The following is a 19,387-nucleotide window of genomic DNA, read 5'->3' as shown; positions in this document are numbered from 1 at the left end:
GTTTTGCCCATCATGGTGGGGTGTGGGAAAGGAATTTGTAAGGCTGCTTTTAGTTTGCCTAGGCACCTCCTTTAGCCACGGCCACTTTTTTGCTCGGGCACTATGTTAGATGTTGCATTTCTTTAAGAGTCTTACAGTCCTGCAAGGCTATACCCTAGAAAGTGAAACATAAGATTTATCTGCTTAGAACATCTCTTCAACTGGCTAATCTATCCTCACTTCAACTGCCAGAGCCAAGACCCAGTGCAGTAAGACACAGGAATGCTGGATTTTGTCTCAGGAACCCACAAGCAGCTAAACCTTAATCACTCTGCCTTTGATTCACAATTTCCTGTCTGCTGGCTGAATTCTTACTTCTTTTTGGAGAGATAATGATTTTTTTTAACATCATGCATTCTTCACATTTCTGTGGATCCTGGCATGAATTTTAAATAAGAAGTCCTGCTATACTGACTCTGTGGAACCCACAAAGCTGTAACAAAATCTAGTTCTTGCAAATAAAGGCCTTGCTTTCAAAAAATTAATGAATCATGACACAGCTATAAGAACAGAATGAAAAATAAAAATAATGAGAATACTCTCCAGGTATTGACAGGAAAAGATATCCAGCATATACTGACAAGTGAAAAAAAGCAAGGTACAGACAGCATGCACTATAGTTTACAACTACCTTTTTGTAAGAACAGAGTGAAATAAGAATAGATTGATCAATCAATATTTTTATTTTCATAAAGAAACACCATAAGAATCCACAACAAACTAATACAAATGCTTCTCTATAGGGGGAAGTGAGAGGGAATGGGATGAATGAGCATAGGGGTGTGTATTAGTGAGGATTCTCCAGAGAAACAGAACAGGGGTTGGAGGGATTGGGAGAGAACAGAGAAGATTTTATAAGATATTGGCTATAGCAGCTGAGAAGTCCCACTCTTTGCTGTCTGTCCACAAGCTGGAGACCCAGGAAAGCCGTGGTGTAATTCAAAGGCTGGAGAGCTAATGATACAGATTGCTGAAGCCTGAGAACCAGGAATACCAAGGACCAGAGGAGATCAATATCCAAGCTCAGTCAGTAGGCAGAGAAAGTGAATTCAACCACTCTCTGCCTTTTTTGCTTTATTCAGGCCTTCAACAGACTGGATGATGCCCACTCACATTAGGGAGGGCCATGTGCTTTACTTAATCCACCAATTCAAATACTAATCTCTTCAGAAACATCTTCACAGACTCATCCAGAAATAAAGTTTAGTCAGCTATCTTAGCATCTCAAGTTGACACATACAATTTACCATCACAGGGCAGGAGCAAAGTTTCTCAATGTTTGAATCACAGAAATTTTTATCTATTACAAAAAATGTGTTAAAGTTTTGTTTCCAAGTTTATTGTTTTTATTACATGTTTTTAAAAAATCCATTCAGCTATTCAATTATCTTCTCAGTAACTCTAGTCTACTTCATCTTCTAACTCACAATGGTGGCCTAGTAGTTTTAGCAAAACACCAATCCTGGATAAATCCAACTCTCCACCTATTTCATACTTCACCTGAGCAACTAAACCTGACTAAAGAAAAACATAAACAGGATGACTGATCTCATTTTATATTTACAAACAGAAATGTCTGGAAAACCTACTGTATCTTCAACAGTACCTGGAAATTCTACTCTATTTCCCTAGTTAATTTACTCTCCCACTCTCAGACATGATTAATTTATACATTTTCTCACCTCAAATTCCCACATTCCCTCTCCAATCCTCACATTAAGCGAATGACCTCTCCCCTCCCCATTTTACTGACAAAGGAAAAAAAAGAAAGAGAAAAAAGGAAGAAAAATTCCACAAGGTCCTATCACCACACCAGTTATGAATTATAACCAGTTGCAAATAACAAAGACACACATATCCCCAAGAAAAATAAAGGGGGGGGCAGGAATCAGTGAGGCTTAAACAAATTATTTTATTTTCTCCCAGAATAAGAAGTCCAGAGGTAGGCAATCTAGGGCTTGTGTGGCAGCTCCACAATGTCATCAGGGACCTAGATTCTATCTTCCTGCATTTTTAGTAATGGCTTAAAATCATTTTATCATCATAGGTGGTTGCTAGAACTCCAGTCATCATGTCCACATTCTAGGCAAGAAAAAGAGAAAGGCCAAAGACATATGCCAGCTCAGTCAACCTTGTTTCTCAGAAACCCAACCAAAAAACTTCCACTAATAACTTACCAGAACTTGGTCACGTGGATGCCCATAGAGTACTTGGAACAGAAGCTCAGCCTTCCTCTCAACAAAATCAGGGTTCTGTAGTTATTCAGGAATGGAGGGGGGCAGGAAGATGAGGAGAAATTACCTGTTTTCTTATTTCACTGAGTTGGGGAGAGAAAAGAAGCAATCAGAAGAGAAATTCCACATAGTCTCACCACCAAGTCTAACTGCCAACCTGAATCCAAACTCATACCCTGGCTTCCTCCTGTGTCAGTGGATGAACTAGTGTGCTCCTTTCTCTGCAAAGGTAACCCTTTCAGTGGTGCACTTGAACCCTTCCCATTTCACCATTTTAAAACTTTGCTCCTTAAATCATCCCTTCCTTCCCCCACATCATCAATTTTCCCTCTCTTTTTTAATTCTCATTAGCAAATAAATATAAAATACCTCCCATATGAAAAAAAATCTCCCCTTTACTGAACATCCCTATCCAGCTATCCCAGCTATCACTCTTTATTCTGTTAAAGCAAAATTCCTCAGAAGAGGTTATTATTCCATTTTCTCCACTTCCTCACCTTGCAGTTTCTTTTAAACCCACCCCAATCAGGGCTTCATTCAGCCCTACTGGGTTTCATTGAAGCTACTCTTGCCCAAGTTACCAGTGATCTCTACAGTGCCAAATCTACTTGCCAGTTCTCAGACTTCATCTTATCCAGCCTCCCAGAAAAATCTGACACAGTTATCACTCTTCTGCTTGAAACACTTTCTTCATTTGGATTCCAGAACACACTTTTCATAATTTCTCCCTACACCACTATCTGGCCCTTCTCACTTTCAACTACTGGATACCCTTCCTAATTCTGAAAAGCTAAAGTGCTCCAGGGTTTAGTCCTTGGACCTCTTTTAATCTACATTTTCTTCCTAGGTGACCTCATCCAGTTTCTATTCTGATGACTCCTAAATTTATCTCCAACATGACTTCTCTGCACTTTAGCCCTCTGCCTAATAATCTCTCCTTAGATGTCTAACACACTGCATCTCAAACTCAACATATCCACATCTGAACTTTTGATTCCATTTCCCTATACCCACTCTTCCTTCAGTATTCCCCAGTGTTACTCAGGCCAAAAAGCTTGGGGTCATGATTGATGCCTCTCTCTTTCTCACCCTCCATCCAATGCATTACTAAATCCTGTCAGCATCACCTTCAAAATATATCCAGAAACCCGCCATTTTCTACCACCTCCACCACTACTGGTCCACCCTGGTCCAAGCAACTTTCACCTCTTATCTGCATTACTGTAATTCCCTTCCAGTTCATAGTCCTTACTCCACTCTTAAGCTCCTGTGGTTTATTCTCACAGCAGCCAGAACAAGCCTTTCAAGATCTAAGACAGAATACAGCATGGCTCAAAACTATGTAATGGCTTCCCACAATTTTCAGAATAAAACACAGTCTTTCCATGGCTAATATGAAAGACCATAACATGATCTAGACTATTTACACGGCTACTTCTCTGATCTCATTTCATAACACTGTCCCCCTTACTTACTCTGCTGTGGTCTCATTGACTTATTGGAGTTGCCTTAAAAAGACACATATCCTCAACCTCAGAGCTTTTGCACTTGATGTCCCCTTTGCTTGAAATGCCTACTCTATCACTTCATTCAGGTCTTTGTTCAAATAACTGCTTCCTCAGAGAGGACATCCCAGATCACTCTATCTAAAATAGTACCCCTCTGTAACTTCAATCTCTTTCCCAGAGTTATTTTTCTTCATAGAGCCTATTAGATTACCTGACATTGTAGTTCATATCTCTTTGCCATATGTTCATTTTCTTTCTTCCTACTAGAATATAAAATCCATGAGGGAAAGGACGTATTTTATTCATCATTATATCTACCCAACACTTAAAAGGAGTATCTGCCATGGTAGGTTCTCAATAAATATATGTCCAGGGGGTTGGGTATAGCTTAGTGGTAGAGTGCATACTTAGCATGCACGAAGTCCTGGGTTTAATTCCCGGTACCTCTATTAAAAAAAAAAATACACACACACACACACACATACACGTCAAATAAATAAAAATAGAAGCCATATTGTTTTCTACATGCACACAATGGACACTTTCCAGTCTTTACCCTCTGCAACATCTGACATTCTACAACTTCTCCTTGAAACTCTCTCTTTCCTTGGATTGTGAGAGCCCCTAAGTTCTCCCTCTCCAAACATTGCTTCTCATACTCCTTTTATAGAATTCTTTTCTCTACTTTAAGTATGATCATTCTTCAGACTCCCTACTAAAGCCAGGCTCTCCATTAAGACTACCACTCTCCAGCTCTGCATATTTCCCTGAGTGGTCTTCACCATCCTCGTGGCTTAATTATCATCTTTATGTTGAAGACATCAAATCTGCATCTCTCTCCTTTTTCCGTACCTGCATATATGACTGACTAGTAGACATCTCTAGGTATATGTACCACAGTCTCTTAAACCTCAAAATGTGTCAAAAGCTAAACTGTTAGCTTTCCCCGTGTCTCTTCTTCAGTTCCCACCTCTTCCTTCAGGATTCTGATCTTAGTTAAAAAAAAAAAACAAAAAAACAAAAACCATTTAACCAGTTATTTAAACCAAAAACCTGAAAATAAACTTTCATTTCTCAGTTTCCTCATACCTTGTATCCAATAATCAAATGCAACATCCAACAACAAATTACATATTAAGCACCTACTATGTAACAGTAAATTTAGAGACGGGTGGTTTTAAGTTTGGCTAAGCAGCTTCACAGTGTCAGAGCACTAAGTTGGCATCTCTTCGATTCTCTTTACATGAAAAGACTCAAAGTTGGTGGGGGAAGAGAGTATAGCTTGGTGGTAAGAGTCTGTGCTTAGCATGCACAAGGTCCTGGGTTCAATCCCCAGTATCTCCATTAAAAATAAATAAACCTTATTACCTACTATCCCCCCTCCCCAAAGACTCAAAGTCTTAAGGTGGCTCCAGGAATCAAACCTTCACAGAACATTTCCAAAAGCAGAAAGCAAGGGATAGGAGTAAAATAAAAGGGCTTTCCTCAGGGTGTAATCTCTTTTGAACAGGGCGAAAAACCATTCCCAGAAACACTCTAGCAGACTTCCCTGTATGTTCCAATAACCAGAACTGTGTCCAATTATGAAGGAGACTGAGAAAGCAAGTATCTGGCAAAGGGAAACAGGGTTCCCTCAATTTGTCCCCTGGGATTGAGCACATGCATACTCTTAATAAAAGGGAGGAGGGCTTCTCTTGGCAATGAATAATGGTAGAAAGTGGTCTTTGGAAGGGCAGTCAAGATTGACTTTCACAAAAACAGACATGGAGCTTATATTCCAATTAGGGAGAAATTTTAAACAAGTAAATAAATATACAAAAAAAAAGGTAATTTCATATTCTATAAATGCTATGAAATAAGGTGATCTGATAGAAAGTAATGGGCATATTTTGAAGATAAAACTGATAGAATTTACTAATGGGATTGAATATTACAGCATGATAAAAAGATGATTCTGACTGTGGGTCTCTCCTTGTAGTGGAGACACGAGATGGCGTAGGAACTGCAGTGGCGGCCGAAAACACTGCAGGACAGGCATTTAGAAAGCTTCTTCCCCTCTTTGACCAAGTATTAGTTGAAAAGAATGCAGTTGAAACTGTAACCAAAGGAGGCATTATGCTTCCAGAAAAATCTCAAGGAAAAGTATCGCAAGCAACAGTAGTAGCTGTTGGATTGGGCTCTAAAGGAAAGGCTAGATTCAACTACTTAGTGGAAAGTTGGATATAAAGTTCTTCTCCCAGAATATAAAGGACTAAAGTAGTTCTAGACAACAAGGATCACTTCTTATTTAGAGATGGTGACATTCTTGGAAAGTATGCAGACTGAAATAAATAGCTATTGAAATGACATCACATGAAGCTGCTCATTCCACTGAAGTTCTGAAATCTTTCATGTAAATAATTTCCATGTCTAGCTTTTATAATTAACTAATGATATCCAAACTAATGACATCCAGTGACTCCAAAATTTAGTTTCACTGTACAGATATAAACATTTCCAAATAAAAATATATAAGTTAAAAAACCCAAATAAAAAAGATGATTCTAAGCTAGTATTGATTTCCATTCATAAATGAAGCTTGAGAAAGATAATTAAGGGTCTAAAGTCATACCACTATTAACTGACATAGAATTGAAACTAGATCTGAAATCAAACCCTGTTTTCTTTCCCCTATACCATCTGTGAAAAAAGAACACAAAGTAACATAAATAAATTTGTAACAATATAATAAATAAGAATAAAAGGCCAAATGTTTGAAAATAGTTGATACTTGGTAAATTGTTGCTACTTGTTATTTCTGTCTTTCCTTATAGAGCTGGCTAAATGAACAAAATATTTTGTGAATTTTTGTGTCTAAACCACAAAATGGAACTATCAAAAATGTTCCTGACTGTTAGAACAGTAGCAAATGGCCATGATATTAAGTATCAAAGATGGGAGGCAAATAGCAACACAGGGTTTTCCCACTATATCAAAGACTCAAAGCAAATAGTTGCAGGCCCTGAAACAGCCTGACAAAAGACCTATATAATCAATAGAACGATGTTAAGGTAGTGGGTAATACTATATTTACATTCCAGCAATAAATAATTACTATTTAGTTATTAAATATAGACAAATTATATACATCATATACAATATAAACAAATAGACCCATCTAAGTTTAGTTTGGGTAAAAAAGAAAAATAAAGTCTTTCTCCTCAAGTACTAATGAGGTAGCAAAATAAACTACCTTAGTATCATTCAATATTTTTCTGGCATAAAGATACCAGACTAGATTATATTTAAAGGTCCCTTATGATTCTATTACTCTCTGAAAACCTAAGGTATCATTAGGGACCTAAAAAAAAAAAACATCAAGTGCTTCCTCATTCACAGCAGGGGAATTCACAAATAATAAGGCTAGCAAAGTTAATGATTTTAGAAAAGTCTCTGAGGAAACATATAGGCTCACAGGAGAAATTCTCTGCAGTTAAATTTCTAAGGTTCTGAAGAGCTAGGAGGAGACAGGTGCTTGCTTTCAAATGGCTTTCATCCAGAGCAGACAGCAAAATGGAGTTCAGCAGTATGTTACCTAAAACTCATTTTTTTTTCCAGTCAAGGAAAGCTAATTATTTTCCATCTTCTTTTAAGAGTAAGTGAGATAATATTCAACTATATTCCTGTCCTCTATAACCCTGTTTAGGAAACATGTACAAATTTGGATCTTGACTTGAAAACCTTTAAACACTTATTAACAGTGTAAATTTATTATTTGTTTGATATGAAGGGTGAAGCCTTTATCAAATTTGAATAAGATAATAGCTGAATATAAATTATGAATTTTTACTGTCTTATGTTTATCTTTTTTTGTTGTTGTTGTTACTAATACACTATCACTGGGAGGATATTTTCAATATTGTAATGATAGGAATAGATTTCTGCTAGGATCATTTCCAAGCCATACTTTAACCCTAACTAACCACCTTATATGCTTCCAAGTATTAGCAATGTAGCTTATGGTTTTGGAATAGATTTTCCTGAAAGAAAGAGAGGGGGGAGGAAAAAAAACTAGTCTATTCACTATAATCTGGGCTTTGTAACAAGTACTAAGCTATAACCAATTAATTTATCTTGACATAACATCAGAAAGCAGTTGTTATTATATAGAGATATGTTTTACATTGGTGATTGCCAGAAAGGAGGGTGGTTCAGGGCACAGGCAAAATAGACGAAGAAGATTAAGAGGCACAAACTTCTAGTTACGAAATAAGTCATGGGATATAATACACAGAATGGGGAATTTAGTCAATAATATTGTAATACTTTTAAATGGTGACAAATGATAACTAGACTTATCATGGTGATCATCTCGTAATGTTGTAAAATAAAGAAAATCTCATTTTAAATGGAGTCAGGAAGCCCTGAAGTCCCTGGGGGAGCTCTCATGCACATACCACTCTTGAAGCCTGAATAACCAGCATGAAGAAGGAAGATAAAAAATGTTACTTTTCTTCTGGTACAAGGGAGGAATTTTATCTCCTGCTTTTAAAAAAGGAAGATCCATCTCTGTCCCAGCAACAACACTCTAACACTGCTTGCAGCCAGTAAGAAACAGCCACAACCTTTAAACTCTTCTGCAATGAACTTTTCTTCAAAACCACCTTCCCCAATTTCCTCCTAAAACCTAACAAAAGCAAGCCTTTTCCTTTGTTCCTCTGGGCTTGCCTATGATTCTTCATAGCTTGCCTGTCCCAAATTGCAATTCTCTGCTATTCCCAAATAAACCCATTTTGTGATAAAATAATTGGCTGTTTTATTTTTGAGGTCAACATTAATTGGTGATCAGAAGTGGGATCCAAAGAAGATTCCCAACAATTCTGAGGCTGGTGAGCAAACAGGTGCCAGTACCCACAGAGCCCACTGAGCTCACTGCTTTCTCACTGACTTTTGAGTTTGAGAGTAAGTCTCTTCTGGATTGTAGCTCCATATTCTTTGCATTTTGAGTTCTCTGGCTTTATTTAGGATCTGTTTTTATGAAGCTTCCTGGTAAGTCACCTATCTTTTCAAAAGTGGAAAAAAAGCACACAATTCCTGGTGTTTTAGAATAGCTGTTGGAAAACAGGGCCCTCATAACTAAGAGGTTTTAGGGAATCAAAGGCAAGAAAGGTTTCACCTGGTCCTTGGACCAGGCTCTGGTGCCTTTCTGTTAAAATGGGTGAACTTTTGGATAATTTGGAATTGCAATGGCCATTATGGGGAAGTTTTGTTTTAGATAAGCCCACCGGAAGGGGCACCCTTAAAACAGAGGATCCCAAACCTCTCACAGACAATGGAATCCATTATTTGATTGGTATACAGAAGCTTCTAAAAGACAAAATGACTTAACAACATGCAAATAAAAAATCTTTGGTAGAAAACCGACCATCTGAGCAAGTAACCCTATCTTATTCCATCTGCCAGAAAACAATTTGGATGCAACTTTTCCTTTGAGTTTTATACCTCAGACAGAGCTGAATTTAAAAAAAAAAAAAAAACCATCAGATCTCTGTGTCTGTATATTACGTATGTCTATATGTGTATATGATATTTTTCTACCTCTGGATGATACTGCCAAAATTAATTTGTAAAGAGCTCTATTTTAGTGACTTAAAGAAAAACTATTTCTATAAATCAAATATACTCTCAGAAATAAACTGTGTTTTTTGTTTTTCAAGTTTCTAAATGCTTTTCAAGTCCCAAAGTTCATACTCTTTGATAAATAAAAAGCTAGTTTAAACATGTTGGTTTAATGAAAACAGGCATGTCTTCAATCAATTTTTTTAAAATTTTTTTTGGGGGGGTAATTAGGTTTACTCATTTATTTATTTTTAGAGGAGGTACTGGGGATTGAACCAAGGACTTTATGTATGCTAAGCATATACTTTACCACTTGAACTATACCCTCCCCACCCGGAGTAGTCAATATTGAATGCAACTACACAACTTTCTCTACCTGGGCTCACTGATCAACTGAGATGCTACTTGCTACAGAATCTGCCAATAAGAAAAACAACTTAAGATGATGGTTAGCTGTTCTTAATGCCTAATCCAAGCATAACTGTTAAAAACAAATGTTTTTTTTAAATGAAAATAAGATAGAAGTTTATACTGAGTTAAACTAAGTAATAGATTTCAAATAATATCTAAATCATTTCCAAGTAAAATAAACATTAAATGGTAACATAAATTTATTTACTTTTGACTTTTTAATTTTTACAGGGAAAAATATTTGGGTCTATTAACAAACATATTTTGCACTATACTGAAAAAAATTGATTATGAGGAACAATATACTTCTAAAATTTTTTAATGTATTTATAAGTTTGCTAATCTACCACAGGATGCTCATATATGATAGACAATTCACAATTGCCTGCTTTCCAGTTTTTACTGGGAAGTAAAGATTACAAATAGCTTAAAAGGTTAGAAAAAGAGCTGAGAATACAAAATGAACCAAAGAGAAAATGTCAAAACACTTAGAGTAATAAGCGTAAACTAACTCCGCACAAACTGTTTTGCACTGAAGTTGAGAGAATGCAGGCAAAGCAGCAAGTGCCCCTTTGGAAGCTGAAAGCAGCAGAACTCCCATGAAAGCTTTCTCCTCCTGTGGGAGGATTTACTGTAACTTCTTATTTTCCAAACTGTGGTTACAGACCACTGGTGAATTATGATTAACATTTATTTAAATAGAGAATATTTGTGCAGATAAGTGGATAACATTTATCTTCAATGTAGCTATAATTTATAGATTTATTATGTATTTATTATCTATATATAAATAAGAAAATGGTTTCACAAACTGCAAAATGGAATATATGCATGATGTATACTAAAAATAGGAAATACATGCCAGCTTATTAAGCTTTTATTTCAGTTTCTTAAATGGTTTTATATATGTAAGTATGTCCTGGGCCATAATATACACTATATTTCTTACTGTGGAATGATCTAACACATTTGAAAGACACTGTTTGTTTACCACAGTGAACTGAGCAACAAAAAGAGTCTATGCAACCAGCTGAAAAGGCTTTGTCTTTTCAGATTTAGAGCCAGGCAGCAATCTTTGTTTAAAAGAATAACCCCCATTTCTTCTAACTAATTGCAAGGCTGGAAACTCTGTTGGTAGCTTCCCAGATATTTATAACTCTGTCATCAATTTAGAAGTTGACATGCCATCTTTCAAATCTTTATTCTGCCTACTCAATTTGGAGCAAACCTTTTCAGCAATAATGTGGGGATCCTGTTGCCTCCCACCTCACCATTCTATCATTTCCAGCATAGCAGAGCCATGTCAGGATGAGCCAGTACAAACAAACCTCATACTATAATTTCCAAAAAGCATATGGCTTATTTTAACTATATTATATAGAAGGAGTTTATATTCATTTAATGTAATGCATAGGCAATTATGCTATCCTAAGAGTAAATCTGTAATTATTCTGTAACAAATGCCTTACATTTACTCAAAGACTTTTAAGTTTTTGAAATTGAGAAAACAATATTTGAAGTAATAAAATTGAAATTGTCAGAAAAAAAAAAGAGTTTTTAAAAAATATAGGTTGCAGTAGACAATCCCTTGCTAAAACTGATTTGTGAAAGAGCTAAGGCTTCTTGGAACTATGTAACCTTCTGTATTTGCCTTTGAAATCTTTTTGTCATTTGGGTTAAATGAGTAATATTATTTCATAGTGATCTGTGATCCTATTTTGACTAAATATTTTTGACAAACTTTCCAAAAATCAAATTCTAAATGAACTCTTTTTGACATTAGACTACCTCTGGGATTTTTCCAGAGGGTCCCTGGAGCATCTCAAAGGATTGGTTCTCTCTCCTTATAAAAAGGAAGGTATTAAAATAATTAGGATTATTTGATATGTTAAATTGCATGGGAAGCATTTTCAAGTAAGAAATAATACTAGGTCTCCTTTATGTTACATCTGTGCAGGTATGTGTACAGGTATTTCAGAAATTACATAACCTTCCTAGAAATCTGATATGTCCTGGTATCATGTTATCATTCATAATTCCAGCTATTATCTTAAAATGTTGTATGTCACAGAAGTAACCTAATTCCCTTGTGAACTGCATTATAATGAACTCTTAATCTTTAATTCTTGCTATTTTTAAGTCTTTTGTTATTTATAGACAGTTACTGTTTCGCTCCAATACTTTGCAAAAACGTTCCTACAGCTTCAAGGAACTTCATCTTCAAGGAGATTCATGGAAAAGACCCTGACAAGTACTCAAGAATGCAGGTTTCTGATAACTTTAACATGGTAACACTGAACTTGGCAAAAGTTTCTAAAAATTTAATGGAAAACTGATAGATTCATAAAGCTGCTAACCCAATATCAAGATCAACAAGAATTAATACAGGAGACTAAATGAACTAATGAGGATGATTACATTTTTTATGACTTCTTATACTGGTTCTCTAATGTTTTACTTTTCCAGATTTAAGGAAACTTTTTCTCTTAAGCATCTGTGACAGCAATTTGGTAAAATATACTTTTGAAAGCAAAGATCAAATATTTCTCTTTTTTCCCTACCTGAAACCTCCAGGATTCAGAAACACTTACTAAGCATTCTATTGTTAATTACAGTATTTACATAAGTTAAATAATAATCTATTCTCCCTGTAACAGAAAATAACTGGAAATATTGGCTATATTACCAAGTCTTTGACCAGATTATCATACTCAAGAGAGCTATACATAGACTCAGATATAATCAGACAATTTTAAGAAACTGCTTGGGAAAATTGGCCTAGTACCTTGCATACAAGTTTAGTAATCTTAAGAGTTTACATGGTCAATCACTATTCTTGCCACATTTATGTAAGTAATGAGACCAAATTTAATACAAATTAGGTTTACCATGATTATCTTTGGCAAAAAAGGGAATAATTATGGAGAGAGAAATTATGTTTGCACCTTTGTAGACATTAGATTCTTGTCCTGCTAATTATTGCTAAGGTTTTATCACACACCTGTAAGCTGGACCAGATCTAAACTCCTAATTTCGTCACATATCTGACTACAAATCTTCAAACTAATGTTTCCAATTTTCTCTTACCCTTCTGACCTGAAATCAATAAAAACAAAGATTCCTTAAATATCCTTGGAAGGGACTATACTAGGTCCTCCTCACTATGCAGATAACAGCCAAACTTTAGAGACTCAAGCCTTGGGTACACTTCCCACAGCTAAAGAAGGCTCCACCTGACATTCAGTCCTACTCAAGCACTGGAGACCTCCGAATCAAACAGACCAGGAATTGAAGCAGGCAACAGCTGAAGGAGACAGCTTTCCCAAGATGACCAGACTAAGCCTGCACACCATTTCCCACTGTTACTTCCTACCTATCCTTTCCCTCTTTTTCTTAAGAAGAAATGCTCTTAACTGCATTTCTCTATCTATTACAAAAGAGGGAAATTTATCTAATTGTTGGGCTTGTCACCAGAAACTTTGATCTGTTCATGACAATAGTGACACTTTAGTCCATCCTGTGATGAATTTTTTCACCTGTCCCAAGTGCTGCTGCTAATTTTACCTGGTGTCCCTTGATGACAGCTACAAAGTAAGATTTCTGAAGCTTCCCATTGGTCCACCCCATTAAGTCTCCATGGTCACCTTAACTGAGAACTTCAAGGAGGCATACATGTCTCCAAGAATGCCTCCATAGGGCCAACCTTTCTCCTTTGGGTCAGAATAAGTACCAATGAATGTATGATCAGAAATCTCTTCCTAACATTAGGAAAGCTTGCTGATTCCACAGCCAAAGCAATAGCAATCCAGCAATGGTCACGTGACTCATTGACTGACTAAATTAATTTTGCGTAATAGCATGGTCCTTGATTATCCACTTGCTGAGCAAAGAGGCATTTATACTATAGCAAATACCACCTGTTGCATATGAATAAATGCCTCTGGAGAACAGAAACTCAATTACACAAAATCAGGGAACAAGCCCATTGGTTACAATAACTTTCATCTGCTGACCCCTACTTTCTCTTCTGACCTATTTAGCTGGTTACCTTCAGGTATGGGCTTCTGGTTTAAAACCATCACACAACATGTTAATTTTAACTCTACTTTATATAAGCATTTTTACATTTTGTACCTGTTGCCTGTTAAATCTTTATAGAAATTACTTACCCAAGAGAGTGATGCTAGCTCAGCTCTTCAAGATGATCTCCAATGCTTAAGCTCTTGATAAGAGATAGAGTTTAAAATGAGAAATGCCTGAGAGTTCTCCCTCCTACTCTTCCTCATTACTCAAATATGGCCTCAATGGTTTCCAATCGCACTTTCCCTCCCATGTGAGACATGACAACCAAGAAAAGTCCTTCCAGGCACTGAAGGACAAAACCACTAAATGTAGAAGAACTGCTTCTTAGTCAGCAATGCTTTAGAGGAAAGATCTTGATCAAAAGGGGGTAAATATGAACATAAATGAAGGACATCTCATTTTAAATGGAGTTGGGAAGTCCTGAAGGCAGAACTCTCAAAACATATAGTACTAGGTGGAGCCTGCATAACCAGCAGGAAGAAGGAAGATAAGAACTTTTTTTCTTTTCTTTTTTTTTAAAGAATGTTACTTTTCTTCTGGTACAAGGGAGAACATTTTCACGTAGGAATTCTATCTACTGCTTTTATAAAAATGAAAGATCCTTCTCTGCCCCAGCTTGTTCTAACCACCACTTGCAGCCAATGAGAAATAGCCAAGATCTTGAACTCTCATTCTTCTTCAAAGAACTTTTCAAACAATCCTCCCTAATTTCTCCCAAAACCTAATAAAAACAAGCCCCTCTCCTTTGTTCTGTTGATTTGCCTATGATTTTCCCATAGCTTGCCTGTCCCAAATTGCAATTCTCTGCTTTTTCCAAATAAATCCATGTTACTGGCAAAATAACTGGCTATTTTATCTCTGAGGTTGACAATGCATATAAATGTAAAATCACTATGTTGTACACTTGAAACTAAAATAACATTGTATGTCAATTATACTTCACTTTAAAATTTTTTCCTACTTCCTAACATCCTTCAGTGTCAATTTCTTCCTTCCCCGTTTCTGTCCTCACGTCTTCAATTCAGCTATTAAATTTGAAATGTGTCTTTAAATCTCCCTTTCTAAAAAGCCCCTAGAGCTGTTCCATAAAGTTGGTTGGTTTAGGTCTAAAAATGGGGCCTATTCTGCCCTTTTAACAACTTAGGTGTTCAGTGCTTAGGTACTTACTCTTTGAATGAAATAATACCTGCTTCCAACGTTCGGTATCTTTAGTTTAAAGAACAAGTCATTACAGTAAACCAAATACAACTACTCTTGTTTTCTAAACCTTGCTCCTTCACCTTATCAGTTTAGTGCGTTCTGTACTGCCTTTAAAGGAACTGAGAAGAGAAAAAGGCAAAACTCACTGACAAACTGAGACAACATGAAACTGATCAGCTGAACTATCCGAACCAGATGTTTCTGCATTTCATGGTCTTCATCTTTAAAACTGTGTGGCTTCTTAAGTCTTAGGATTCGTCCAGAGGAAGGCAATTAAGCCTCCATTCCCTTGTTGGTTTATTCTGAACCTGCGCCCCACCCCCACCCTCACCCCCGCCCTCACCCCCGCCCAGGCCCTGACAGCCATGCGCCAAAGACTGCAGCACCCGAGCTCGCGGCCCGCAGGCGCCGCGGACCCCGCCCGACACGGCCGGCGCGGGGAGGGGGCTCGGAGCCAGGAGCCCGCCTCTGCGGAGGCCCAGCCGGGCGCCGAGTGGGCGCGCCGGGCCGAGGGAGGGGCCTGCGACCAATGGCGCCGCCTGTGCCCGTCCGCCCCTCCCCAGACCGCTACTTAAGTGGCTCCCGCTCCACCCCCGCCTCAGTGCGTTACTTACCTCGACTCTTAGCTTGTCGGGGACGGTAACCGGGACCCGGTGTCTACTCCTGTTGCCTGCGCCTGCTGACCCGTAGCCACCATGGTGAGTGGACCGCCAGCCTAGCTCGGGAAAACGGGGAAAAGCGAGCCGGAGGAGCGCAAAGGGCCTATAGCTAGAAGAGGGCTGAGGCCAGCGCTGTCCATTTGGAGGGCGAGGCGGGAGGCGAGGGTGAGAGTAGATAGACCCCGGTTTTTGGAGAACAGCTGGGGCCCAGAAAAGGAGAGGGAGGCACCGCGTTTTCTTCTGGAACGCAGGGAGGAGATGGCGGGGCACTCGCTCTCCTCCATCATGGTTGGAGCTCTCATTTAGCTCTTAACTCCTGGGCGCGGCGCCCCAAGACCCTGCAGTCTTTTCCCGCGCCTTCCCATCCCCCCCTTTACCCGCTGCCTCAGGCGAGCGCGCGCGCGGGCTCTCCCCGCCCTCACTTCCTCCTCAGCACGAAATGCGGAGGCGGGAAAGAGCCGGACACAAAAGCGCACGCGCGACCGTTACCTTCCCGCCAGGGAGTGGCGGGAGACCGCCACTGCAGTGGGCGCGTGCGCGCTGGGACGCTGCGGGTCCGGCTGGAGGGCGTGTCTCCTGTTACCCTGAGTGGTTTTTTGTTATTAATAAAAGAATCAAGATGAATGTGGAGAAGAGCGCCTTTTCAGCGTGCTGCACTCCGCCAGTGTATTGGGACAACTAGTTGCCAACAGCCTGTAGAAGCCATCTGCCCCTCCCTGGCCTCAGCTGCGTTAGGAATGCGTGTGGGAGCAGGTGGTGGCAGTGAAGGGTTTTGAGGGAACGGAAATCGGATCTTGGTCCAGATCTGGGCCGCCGATAATCCCCTGCTGCGCCCTGACAGATGTGGAGGTGTTGGATTGAGCCCAGCGCCTGCGGGAAGCGGAGGATGGTGGGCTATGGCTTCGCCTCTGCAGACGTGGCTGTTGCGGGCCTCTGCAGCTGCGCGGCTCCGCCAGCCGCAGCAGGCCGCCGGGCTGGCGGGCGCGCGCACACCCTGAATTGCTCATTCATCCTGTGCCGCAGAGCCCCGCCCCTGGTCTCTGCGGCCAGACATTTCCGCTGCACTGCTCTGGCCACGTGCTTCCTGTGCTGGGAGCTGCCCGGAAATCTGGCCAACTACTCTAAAAGGGGATTCTGGGGCCTGAGTGCTAGATGGACGGCCTCTTCCCTATCTTGACCCTCCAAAGGAGGAAGCTGTGACTAAGCTCGCTTCGTGGTGTGAAAAGAGGCCTTCCCAATTTAGAGAGGAAAAGGAAATTAATTAAAAGCAATTTAGATTAAAAAAATAATAAAATTTTTTAAATAGGTGAAAAAAGCAATGTAGACGAAAGTTCTCCTCTGGCTGGGAAAGAAGCAGTACATTTTAATTCATTTTAAAAGAGGAATTTATTAATTTTTTCTCTTTGCCACAGCGTGAGTGCATCTCCATCCACGTTGGCCAGGCTGGTGTCCAGATCGGCAATGCCTGCTGGGAGCTCTACTGCCTGGAACATGGCATCCAGCCCGATGGCCAGATGCCAAGTGACAAGACCATTGGGGGAGGAGACGACTCCTTCAACACCTTCTTCAGTGAGACAGGCGCTGGCAAGCATGTGCCCAGGGCAGTGTTCGTAGACCTGGAACCTACAGTCATTGGTGAGTTGACCTCAGTAACCCAAGTGAGATCCTAGGGTCTGGTGCAAGAGGTGTCCTGGGGGTTCCACTGATGCCCCGGGGTTGAGCAGACTTGTGCAGGTTGTTAGTGATGAGTGGCTGCTTTGTCTTCCTTTTCCAGATGAAGTTCGCACTGGCACCTACCGCCAGCTCTTCCACCCTGAGCAGCTCATCACAGGCAAAGAAGATGCTGCCAATAACTATGCCCGCGGTCACTACACCATTGGCAAGGAGATCATTGACCTCGTCTTGGACCGAATTCGGAAACTGGTATGTTTGATTCTCAGGAATAAAGTAGATTAATGAACCTAAGAGAGATGTTTGAAATATGCTTTTTTTTTTAAAACACAGGGTTAAAATGTAACAAAGTGATGTTAATTATTTCCTTATAGCTTTTTTAATTCTATTAAAATATGAACTGTCTGGTGTCATTTTATAAATACGAATGAAGATTTTTTTTAATAAAGGAATGCAGAATCATTTCAGGAAGGTCTGCATTTTTAAAAAAGCATTTCTTGTCAAAATAAGATCTAAATCTTTGGAATTAATGGAAAGTGAAAATATTTACTATGATTACTATGATTGTATCTCAAAAAGCAGTAACTGTGTTTTCTCTACTCCTCTTTTCCAACAGGCTGACCAGTGCACAGGTCTTCAGGGCTTCTTGGTTTTCCACAGCTTCGGCGGGGGAACTGGTTCTGGGTTTACCTCCCTGCTGATGGAACGTCTCTCTGTCGATTATGGCAAGAAGTCTAAGCTGGAGTTCTCCATTTATCCAGCCCCCCAGGTTTCCACAGCTGTAGTTGAGCCCTACAACTCCATCCTCACCACCCACACCACCCTGGAGCACTCTGATTGTGCCTTCATGGTAGACAACGAGGCCATCTATGACATCTGTCGTAGAAACCTCGATATTGAGCGCCCAACCTACACTAATCTTAACCGCCTTATTAGCCAGATTGTGTCCTCCATCACTGCTTCCCTGAGGTTTGATGGAGCCCTGAATGTCGATCTGACAGAATTCCAGACCAACCTGGTGCCCTATCCTCGCATCCACTTCCCTCTGGCCACATATGCCCCTGTCATCTCTGCTGAGAAAGCCTACCATGAACAGCTTTCTGTAGCAGAGATCACCAATGCTTGCTTTGAGCCAGCCAACCAGATGGTGAAATGTGACCCTCGCCATGGTAAATACATGGCTTGCTGCCTGTTGTACCGTGGTGACGTGGTCCCCAAAGATGTCAATGCTGCCATTGCCACCATCAAGACCAAGCGCAGCATCCAGTTTGTGGACTGGTGCCCCACTGGCTTCAAAGTTGGCATTAATTACCAGCCTCCCACGGTGGTACCTGGTGGAGACCTGGCCAAAGTACAGCGAGCTGTGTGCATGCTGAGCAACACCACAGCCATTGCTGAGGCCTGGGCTCGCCTGGACCACAAGTTTGACCTGATGTATGCCAAGCGTGCCTTTGTTCACTGGTATGTGGGTGAGGGCATGGAGGAAGGAGAGTTTTCTGAGGCCCGTGAGGACATGGCTGCCCTTGAGAAGGATTATGAGGAGGTTGGTGTAGATTCTGTTGAAGGAGAGGGAGAGGAAGAAGGAGAGGAATACTAATTACCATTCCTTTCAGCCCTGCAGCATGTCCTCCTCAGAGCTTCAGCATTAGCTGACAGGAGTAAACAAAAGCTTTCTGATTAGATTGTCTTCACCTTCAGCTGTGATCATTTATTTTCCATGTGTTCCTGTAAGATTTTCCTATCATGTCTCAAAAGTAAAGGCTTTAAGAAAGAAAATTTGACTTCTGTGCTTTTTCTAAATTGGTTTCTCCTATCCAAGATGTGCTACACCTCCTCCAGTTGTCTCTGCAACAGGGTTGTAATTTCAAGGATTTCATTCCTTATCTGGATATCTCTAAGGGGGAAAGGAGCACACTGGTCTGGAAAAGCAAGAGAGCTGAATACTGAAACTGGTCTCACCTCAACCAGTGTTGGAATCCAGGTC

At 39.8% G+C, this 19,387-nt stretch overlaps 1 protein-coding gene, 1 long non-coding RNA gene and 1 pseudogene across 4 annotated transcripts; 2 read left to right on the top strand and 1 right to left on the bottom strand.

The window, feature by feature from the left end:
* Positions 1 to 1,931: 1,931 nt before the first annotated feature.
* On the bottom strand, positions 1,932 to 15,357 carry LOC135322390 (uncharacterized). Of its 3 annotated transcripts, XR_010382907.1 has the most exons (4): positions 15,220 to 15,357; positions 13,960 to 14,012; positions 2,217 to 2,356; positions 1,932 to 2,121 (listed from the first exon to the last, which is right to left on the bottom strand). It is a non-coding gene; the product is annotated as an uncharacterized LOC135322390 (long non-coding RNA). The 3 variants fall into 3 exon arrangements; XR_010382908.1 differs by lacking the exon at positions 13,960 to 14,012; XR_010382909.1 differs by lacking the exons at positions 13,960 to 14,012; positions 15,220 to 15,357 and adding an exon at positions 3,993 to 5,316.
* LOC105103812 (10 kDa heat shock protein, mitochondrial-like) lies at positions 5,365 to 6,202 on the top strand (annotated as a pseudogene).
* Positions 15,358 to 15,613: 256 nt separating the features above from the next.
* LOC105103779 (tubulin alpha-1B chain) lies at positions 15,614 to 19,179 on the top strand. The gene is made up of 4 exons (XM_064490947.1): positions 15,614 to 15,771; positions 17,145 to 17,367; positions 17,507 to 17,655; positions 18,020 to 19,179. The coding sequence occupies exons 1-4, from the start codon at positions 15,769 to 15,771 to the stop codon at positions 18,998 to 19,000; spliced, it is 1,356 nt and encodes a 451-aa protein (XP_064347017.1). The 5' UTR covers positions 15,614 to 15,768; the 3' UTR covers positions 19,001 to 19,179.
* The last annotated feature ends 208 nt before the right edge of the window (positions 19,180 to 19,387 follow it).

The sequence above is a fragment of the Camelus dromedarius genome, chromosome 11 (assembly GCF_036321535.1).
Source record: "Camelus dromedarius isolate mCamDro1 chromosome 11, mCamDro1.pat, whole genome shotgun sequence".
Taxonomy (NCBI): Eukaryota; Metazoa; Chordata; class Mammalia; order Artiodactyla; family Camelidae; genus Camelus; species Camelus dromedarius.
Note: the sequence above shows the minus strand (reverse complement) of the source record. Positions and strands in the feature narration are given on the sequence as shown.